This window comes from Dipodomys merriami, unplaced genomic scaffold (assembly GCF_024711535.1).
Source record: "Dipodomys merriami isolate MVZ:Mamm:240054 unplaced genomic scaffold, mDipMer1.0.p SCAF_16, whole genome shotgun sequence".
NCBI classification, from domain to species: Eukaryota; Metazoa; Chordata; class Mammalia; order Rodentia; family Heteromyidae; genus Dipodomys; species Dipodomys merriami.
The window spans coordinates 5,098,518-5,108,046 of NW_027202937.1; the positions used below are offsets into that span (position 1 = coordinate 5,098,518).

Consider the following 9,529-nt stretch of genomic DNA (forward strand, 5'->3'; position numbering starts at 1 on the left):
CAAGACCAGCTCACCGAGACCTGCTCCTGTTTAAATGCTCCCAACCCCAAGGGGATCTCAGAGTTCACCCCAGTACAGATGGAGAGGCTGAGACTTCCCTCTGGCTGATGAGCTGGCTCCAGACCTCATGAGCAGGCAGAGTGTCCTCCTGAGTGCACATGCGCAGAGAGGTAACCACAATGACCTCACAGTGACCTCTTAGCGGCTACTGTGCCTCTACCGGGAGTCTGAGCACAGAGCCCGGCAAATCTGGGCATCTGCGCATGCCCGGCAAATCTGGGCATGCGCAGATGCACATAAGTGCCACCTGTCCATCAACTTAGCAGAATGGGCGCCCAATGAAGGATGGCCCACACCTGACCCAGGGTTGTTAAAAAAAAATCACCCCTTGAGCTGCTTGCTCCCTTGCAGGGCATCTCACTTTCTCTCTAGTAAACTTTTCTGTAAAAAAGAAGAAAAAAATCTCGCCTGTCCTCCTAGCTACTCAGGAGGCTGAGATCCGAGGATCGCCGTTTGAAGCCAGTCTGGCCAGGAGAGGACTGAAAGCCCAGGGACAGTGCCCAGGCCCTGAGTTCCAGCCCCCCAAAACAAAACTTATGTTCATTAGGCTTTATATCTTGTTTAGAAACTGTCACGGAAATGCTAGAATGGTGGTTGGGCTGCATCAAGGCTGGGAAACACCCAGCAAGGTTGAGCTGCATGACTTTCCTCCACACCCCGTCTTCGGACTCCCCCCGACTGTACCTGTCTTCTCTCCTTGTCCAGCTCTCCTCTCTCCCACCCCTGACAACCGGCGTCTGCTCCTTTCCTCCTCTTCCTCTCCCGTCGGTGGGAAATTTCCCTCTCCTGAGCCAGCCTGAGGGCCAAGGCTCTGATCACTGCTGCCCACTGGGGCTCGAGGGTCTCCCGGTCAGACCTCCAAGACCCCGCATCCTGCCACCACACTTGTGGCCAGTGGTTGGCTTGGCTGGGGAAAAGAAACTTCAAGCTGGCGAGGAAGTGAGAGGACAGAAAGTGTTGATTTCACCATCGTTTCCTCCTGGGTTTCCCCTCAGCTTTCTTTGCCCACAACCCCAGTGCTAGGGAAGTGCCAGGAGTCGGGGGGGGGGTGTGGGGGGAACAGGCTGGGCCGGTGGACCGTGGGCCCACTCCCACGGCCGATCCTTCCCAACCCAGCTGCTGGGCTTTCAGCCGGAGGTTCCCCCTGAGCAGGGACCTTCTCCTTCCCAGCATCCCCCAGCCCCTGGCCCCAGCTCCCTGCTCCTCAGAGGCCTGGAGTAGGGGCTTGGAGTAGACCCCATCCAGCTCTGGTCTTTCTCTAGGGCATCCTGTTTCACTGGCCTAGTTCAAAAAGAGGATCCATGGCCCCCGAGGCCACACAGCAGCTGGCCTGCATCCTGTGGGCCCTCCTGGCTTCAGGTGAGAGTAGAGGAGGGGACAGAAGGGCACGGGGAGGGAGCAGGTGGAGAGGGAGGGACGGGGTGGGTATGAGGAGGAGGGGGAGGGGGGACCAGAAACCCCATCTCAGGCCTGCTATGGCAGTGGGGGGGGGCGCTTTCTGACCTGAGGGTATATTCTTAGGCTCCTGGGCACGGGAGATAAAGTTGCTTCAAACACTGGAGGGGGAGACCATCTCTGTGAGATGCCAGTACAGACCCTACCAACAGTCAATGCTGAAGAGCTGGTGTCGGCACACCTCCACCTATTTCTGTACCATCATCGTGGACAGCTTCCATAGAGAGGCTCCGGCCCTTCGATCCTCCATCAAGATTTTCCCACAGTCTCATTACTTCACCGTCACCATGACAGGGCTCAGGGTCACAGACTCGGGGATCTATTCCTGCCAAGTCTTGGATAATTCCCTGAGATCTTTCACTATTCTCCAAGCCATTCGCCTGGTGGTAGCTAAAGGTGAGTTGTTTTTCTTCTCACTAATTAATTTCTTTTCCCCTTCTCTGGATGGGGGTCTTGGCCTTCCCGAATCACCAGGTGCCAGAGCTGGTGAGGACCCTAGCAATAGCTTCCTCTCCTATCTAGAAATGAGAGAACCAAGAAGAAAAGACCATCGTCCCAAGGCTAGCACTCTACCACTTGAGCCACAGCACCACTTCTGGGTTTTTTTTCTGTGATTAATTGGAGAGAAGAGTCACAGACTTTCCTGTCCAGGCTGGCTTTGAACTGTGATCCTCAGATCTCAGCCTCTTGAGTAGCTAGGTTACTACCATGAGCCACCAGCTCCAAGGTCTCTTCTGTTTCTATTGGTTTTGGACACATCCTGCCCTTTCAGTCTCTAATGACTGCTCACTCACACCCTGTTCATCTCCCTTAGCCAAACTCCTGGGTGCCTGGCTTACCCATGAGATTCTTACCTCCAATTAACTACCACAAATTCACAAGTGGAGGTCGGCTCAAGTGGTAGAGCGCCAGCCTCAGGCAGAAAAAAAGAAGAGACGCTAGGGAATATTCAAGGGACAGTGTGGGAATCCTGTGTGGGGACCCCCATCGCTCAGCACAGCACCTCCATTGTATGCAGGGCAGATGGTGCTTCGCAGAGTCCTCACCTGTCCAGTGAATCCAGTGGGTGAGATACAGAGGAGCCACATTTTGAGAGGTTCAATTGGGAGTCTTTATTAGAAAGCTGGCATCTGCAGGCGGACTCCTGTCACAAAGACCCGCAGCCCCACGAATACACTTCACATTGTCAAACACCTGAGCCATGAGAGCGGGAGAGGACAGAAAGAGCAGAAAAGCAATGCCAACAAACCAGATCCGCTCCAACGGAGCCGATGTAGTGGGACGGCCATGCTGACCTGAGGAGAGTCAGGGGATGGGACGCAGAAGATGGTGTCTGAGCTGGTCTCACCCCAAAATAGGGTCAGATCAGGGATGAGGGCCACAGGAAACTCGAGAGTCTCCCAAGTTCCAGTTCAGTAACCTATCATCCAAGTCCCTGCCCTGCATCTAGGAGTTCAGGCACACCCATCACCTGGAAGGTGAGACTTCCCCTTCCTCCACCATAAAGACAAGATGGCACCAGTTAAATCCAATGCCCTATCCACCATGTGGCCAAGATGGTGCAGGTGAGACCCAGCATCTCCACTCCTTGTCCCCAGGCTCGGGGGCTGGGCGTGGAGGGCTGGTGTGTGTGTGGGAACAGATGCTGCTCATTGTCTTACCCAACAGCTCCAGCCAACACCAGTAGAATGAGAATGACCACAGTCCCAGCCTCTGCTACCAGTCCTGTCTTTGAGAGGTACTGCCAGCCCCCTTGGGGCCCTTCATGTCCCCCTACCACCAGAAATGTCTCCAGACATTGGCCAGGGGTGCCTCGGTCAGAGCCTTTCCCAGGCCATGGGCGTCTGACCTCCTCCACCTGCCCCTGGTGTAGGAGAAGCAGGTCCCCTCCCTTCTCCTCCGAGCCCACAGTTCCTCTCCCTTCCCCCTGACTCCCAGACACCATCTTGAGTTTGTGGGTGGGGTGTGGGGTCGGGCTCTGCTACCTCACCTGGCTGGTCTTGTTCCAAAGCCCCCCTCCTTCCAACTGGAAGATCCTCGTTGCTGCCGTGGTGGTAACCGGCCTGCTGCTGCTGGGGCTGGCTCTCCTTGTGGCCCTGTACCTCAGGAAAAGGCGAAGAAGAGCCGGGAAAGGTGAGCCCTTCCCTCAGCAGACCGCCATGTGCTCTGAACTTCTTAAGCAGGTCCTGATGAGACAGGGGCTCACGTCTGTCATCCTAGCTACTCAGGAGGCTGAGATCTGTGGATTGGAGCTCAAAGCCAGTCTGGGGAGGAAAGTCCATGAGACTCTTATCTCCAATGAATCACCAGAGAACTGGAAGTGGCACTGTGACTCAAAATGATAGAGCACTAGTCTTGAGTGAAAAAGCTCAAGGACAGTGCCCAGGCTCTGAGTTCAAGCCCCACAACTAACAATAAAAGGAGCAGGGATAGATCCTGAACTCCAGGAACGGCAATTCTCACCTTCACTTTACCAAGGAGGAGCCTGAGACCACCAGAAGGGAAGTATCCAAGTGACACCTCTCCTTTTTGCCAGTTCAAGGACTCTGTGTGTGTGTGTGTGTGTGTGTGTGTGTGTGTGTGTGTGTGTGTGTGTGTGTGTGTGTGTGTGTGTGTGTGTGTGTGTGTGCGCGCTGATATTGATGTTTGAACTCAGGGCCTCCTGGTCACCCCTGACTTTTTCACTCAAGGCTGGTGCTCTACCACTTGAGCCACAGATAGCTCTCCTTTGGGCTTTTTGCTGATTCATTAGAGGTGAGCCCCATGGAGTTTCCTGGCAGGGCTGGCTTCAAACTGTGATCCTTCAATCTCAGCCTACTGAGTAGCTAGGATTACAGGCATGAGCCACCAGTGCCGGAACATTTCTGGAACTTTTGAATCTTGATGGGTTTTTTGTTTGTCATGGGCCTTGAACTCTGGGCCTGGGTGCTGTCCCTGAGCTCTTCAGCTCAAGGCTAGTGCTCTGCCACTTGAGCCACAGCACCACTTCTGTTCTTTCGGTGGTTAATTGGAGATAAGAGTCTCAGACTTTTCTGCCTGGGCTGGCTTTGAATCCCAATCCTCAGCTCTCAGCCTCCAGAGTAGCTAGGATGACAGGTGTGAGCCTCCAGCTCCCGGCTGAGTTTCAAGTTTTGAGCATAGAAAGCTACAGCATTTATGTTCTTTCTTGCTTTCCTTGCTTGGTTGGTGCATACGGCATGCCTGTGCCTTATACTCATTAGCTACATGCCCCATGGTGTTTTCACAGCCTGACCTGTGTGAGTGGGTAGATTCATATTAGAGCTCATCAAAATTTACTCTTTTTTGGGGTCCGGTTGTGGGGCCTGAACTCTGGGCCTGGGTGCTGTCCCTCAGCTCTTCAGCTCAAGGCTAGCGATCTACCACTTGAGCCACAGCACCACTTCCGGCTTTTTTTTCTTTTTGCTTATGTGGTGCTGAGAAATTGAACCCAAGGCCTCATGCATGCAAGGCAAGCGCTCTACCACTGAGCCACCTTCCCAGCCCCGAAAATTTACTTTTCCAAGTTATAAAAATCCCAAGAGAGGGGCTGGGAAGGTGGCTCAGTGGTAGAGCGCTTGCCTTGCATGCATGAGGCCCTGGGTTCCATTCCTCTGTACCACATAAGCAGAAAAGGCCGGAAGTGGTGCTGTGGCTCAAGTGGTAGAGCACTCGCCTTGAGCTGAAGAGCTGAGTGACAGTGCCCAGGCCCAGAGTTCAGGCCCCACAACAACAACAAAAATCCCAAGAGAGAGGAGGATTACTTTTTTAAAAAAATTGTTGGCAGGCACTGGTGGCTCATGCCTGTAATCTGAGATCTGAGGATTGCGGTTCTAAGCCAGCCTGGGCAGGAAAGTCCATGAGATCCTTATTGCCAATGAAGTACTCAAAAACAAAAAACAAAAAAAAAAAACCCCTAGAAGTGGCACTGTGGCTCAAGTGGTAGCACACTTGCCTTGAGCAAAAGAAGCTCATGGATAGCACCCAGGTGCAGAGTTCAAGCCCCAGGACTGGCAAAAGAAAAAAAAATTACTATTATATATTTTTTATTATATCATAAGGGTGATATACAGAGGGGTTACAGTTACATAACTCAGGTACAGTGTACATTTCTTTTTAGACAATGTCACCTGTTTCCTCTCCCAGTTTTTCCTTCCTTTCCCCAGTCACAAGTTGTATAGTTCATTTTCCACATAGTGTCTAGTGAGTACCACTGCTGCATTTGTTCACCTTTTGTCCCTCCATTTCTGTGTCCCACTTACCCTCCCAAAGATAGACAAATGCACAAACAAGACAAAAAGAAAAGAAAACAAAATGACAACAAAGAAAAAAACCTCTTGTTTCCACTTTCTGGAGTTCATTTCAGTTTTATTTTATACGATTAGAGGCACATAGGCATTGTGATTTTGGGTTCCTCCCTGAAGAATATCTTCCTTTGGTCTCACTGTGTGTGGATGCCTAGAATCCTGTATAATTCATTATAACTTGGTGTCCTTTAGATCTAGTTTCTGCATATGAGAGAAAACATGTGCCATTTGTCTCTCTGAGCTTGGCTGACCTCAGAGGAGTTCTGAATTTTATAGACTTGTATCTCATACTGGGTAACATCCCTGAGTGGCTCACCACAGTATTTTTATATGATGAAACAGAACAGCAAAATACCAACATGCTGCACATTTCCCCTTTCTTTTTTTCTTTTTTTTTGTGCTGGTCCTGGGGCTTGAACCTCAGGGCTTGGACACAGTCCCTGAGCTTTCCCCCCCCCCCTTTTTTTTTTTTTTTGTCGGTCGTGGGGCTTGAACTCTGGGCCTGAGCATTGTCCCTTAGCTCTTCAGCTCAAGGCGAGCACTCTACCACTTGAGCTACAGCGCCACTTCCGGTTTTCTGGTGGTTTTATTGGAGATAGGAGTCTCACGGTCTCTCCTGCCCGGGCTGGCTTTGAACCGTGATCCTCAGATCTCAGCCTCCTGAGTAGCTAGGATTACAGGCGTGAGCCACCAGCGCCCGGCTCCCCCCCTTTTTTTAAGTCAGTCATGGGTCTTGAACTCTGGGCCTGGATGCTATCCTGCAGATCTTTCAGCTCAAGGCAAGCACTCTACCACTGGAGCCACAGCACCACTTCCGGTTTTCTGGTGGTTAACTGAAGAGTCTCACAGCCTCTCCTGTCAGATCTCAGTCTCCCAAGTAGCTAGGATTACAAGCATGAACCACCGGCCCGGCAGTTCCTCTGGTTTCTTAGCACTCTTGGGCACTGCTCTGGGGTGGGCGCTTGGCACTTCCCTGCAAGCTGAATGAGCCACAGCCTCTCCCCATGGGGAGTGTCCCTGCTGCCCTCCTCCTTTATCTTGGCGGGAGGGGGGCAGGGGTGGGCCCTAGCTCACCTTGGCTGTTTTCTGCACAGGCGAGAATGAATCCCACCACGTCTATGGTGATATTCCAGTGCGGAAGGAAGAGCCCCCGGTGAGTGGGTACAGCTCAGCGGACCTGCGCCTATTCCTCTTTCAAACTTCCCAGCTGGCATTCACTCATGGTTTCTATTTATACCAACTTTTGACACACTTGTGATGGCTCATGTCCCTGCCGCTTCGTGGCCTAGTCACATTTCCCCGAATTTCCTAACTCAAGTCTTGATCCTGGGAGAGACTCAGAGACAGAGACTAGCTGGCCCAACTCTTCACCTTCACTCCCACGGTAGGCAGCCTTTCCCGCCTCCTAGGTCACAGGCCAGCCTATGGCTTGGCTACCGTTGTTCAATCTCTGTGATGGACAACAGGGTTCCCCAAGCCCCTCCACAGAGGCTCAGGCCTGGGAGCTTCCCCTGGGGCAGCTCTACGTGAGATACCTGAAAGCACAGAGCCATCGGATTGGCTGCCGACCCACCCTCCTCTGTGTAATAGGGGAGCCAGTTCTATACACAATGTGGCTACCAAGTCCTCTCCCGGCTCAGTGCTACTTACTTGAGTGTGCAGACAAATGACTTGTTAAGAGTTTAAGATGACTTCTCCAGAGGCTAGGTGATGCCCACCTGTGTTCCTGACAATCAAGAGGTAGAGGGAGGAAGATCAAGAGTTCTATGCCAGCTTGAGCTATGTAGCAAGGCCTTGTTCTCAAAACCCAAAGCTTGGGGTTGTGGCTTGAGAAAACAATGCTTGTCTTACACGTGTGAGGCTACACATACACACACACACACACACACACACACACACACACACACACATTTCTTAGGTCCTGCTCCTACAAACCTTGTCTCAATGATTCTGGGTGGAGCCTGATTCTGTTGCATGTCGAGCCAGCTCTTTGGTGAATAGTAGAAGGCCCACGGAGGGGGGAGGGCCAGGTCAGGGATGCTCAGCCAGCCAATCCTCAGGAGCTCTGCAGGACGAACACCCTGCCCCTCATCTCCTCCTCCTTCCACTCAGCTCTGGGCACCCAGAAGCTAGCAGCCACTCCGATTGTAACCCACAGTGTCCCTCCGTGTCTCTGCTTGCTGCCAGGGCTCTGATCGGCGGATCGTCTCCGATGAGGACGCGGGGAGCCTCTGCTATGCTTCACTCATCCACTCAAACCCACTGGGCTTTCCAGAGTCCGTCTATGCCAACACTCACCCTGCCCAGAAGCCCAGGCCGGACCCTGTTCTGTTCGTGGAATACACCAGCATTGCCAGAAGCAGACCACAGCGCCCCCTATCTGCTGCCCCAGAGGAGACATCTAGGAATCAAAGGCAGAATTCCAGGGACAGCGAGCAGTTACCAAATGCTCACTAGGTGCAAATGTACCATACCAGCAAGGGGGGGTGGTGGAGAGGGGTGGGGGCGGTGCGGAATCCCGTGTAGCTAAGATAGCCAGATGCTATCAAGGGCCATGCTGCCCTGAGGGAAAGCCCTCATCTACCTAGAGGGCTGCACCTCTGCCCTCTGCCCTCTGTGGGGTCTGGGCCCTGGGTGCGGGGTTTCTGTGCAATCCCAGCTCTTCTTTCTGTGACTCCGGCTTCCTTCCTGCCCTGGGCGGTGCAATCCCGGTGGATTGTGTAAGTTCCTCTCTTGATGCTTCTCCAGACCTGGAAGCTGTCTGGGGAGCCCTCTTCTCTGGCCTGGTCCAACCTGCCCTGAGCCCTTGTACTTGCCCTTGCTCCTCTGCCCAGAGCTGGGTCCAGGCGGAATGAGTGGAAAGCTGGTGTTCTGCTCCATGGTGGGGCCATTGCTAGGGGCTATGGATATCACCTCTCCATGGTGACCTCAAAGGTCACCAAACCTGGCCGGTGGGACTCACACCCAGGCAGCGGGCCTCACAGGGCTGCGGATGTGCCTCAAATGGTACAGCCCTCACGGCTAGGGTACCGTGTAGTCTCAAGAGGACAGAGACCTCCCCGCCTCCTGCTTGGGCGGCTGCTTTGTGGTTTTTGTCACCCAGGAGCAATCCTGTCCTCAGTCACTGGGAGAACACCAGCCCTTCCACTGAGCGGGACTGAGGCCGGTGGCAACATGGCCAGGAAGCGGGTGAGATGCTGTGGAGGAGAAGGTTGGGCGGTGTGGAGCCTGGCGGGGTGTGGCCCTTGAGGATGAGGTGTTCTTGGAGGAGAGAGCGGTGTAAGCTCCTGTCGCCTCCGACTGTGACATCTCTGCTGCCACCTTCTGGGGCCTCGGTGTCCTGATGTAGCTCAGGCTCCAGCCTGAGGCTCCCTGGGAAACAGCGATTGTGCACCCCAGCACCCAGGTGGAAGACCAAGAGGCAGGCACGGGAAGGGAGCAGGGTGCTCTGAGCATCAACTTGGTCTTGGAGTCTTGGCAGCCAGTCCCAGGCAGGCACAAGTCCTCCTTTGCAACCTGGATGTGACTGCTAGAGGACCAGCGATCGCTGCATCCATGCTCTGGGGTCTTTGAATTGATCTTGAACTGACCTTGACTGGTTGCTATAACGCTATAACAGCTCCTCTGTTCTTGACTCTGCATTTGACTCTACTTTCCTCATTGGGGCCCACCTTTACCACATGCTCCCTGTCTTGAACCTCCTGCCCATA

The 9,529-nt window shown here is 53.4% G+C and overlaps 1 protein-coding gene across 1 annotated transcript; it reads left to right on the top strand.

Annotated features, from left to right (window-relative positions):
• The first annotated feature begins 1,358 nt into the window (after positions 1-1,358).
• On the top strand, positions 1,359-8,282 carry LOC138827745 (CMRF35-like molecule 5). Its single transcript, XM_070023352.1, has 6 exons — positions 1,359-1,419; positions 1,582-1,911; positions 3,184-3,253; positions 3,527-3,648; positions 6,914-6,972; positions 8,007-8,282. The coding sequence occupies exons 1-6, from the start codon at positions 1,362-1,364 to the stop codon at positions 8,274-8,276; spliced, it is 909 nt and encodes a 302-aa protein (XP_069879453.1). The 5' UTR covers positions 1,359-1,361; the 3' UTR covers positions 8,277-8,282.
• Positions 8,283-9,529: the final 1,247 nt, after the last annotated feature.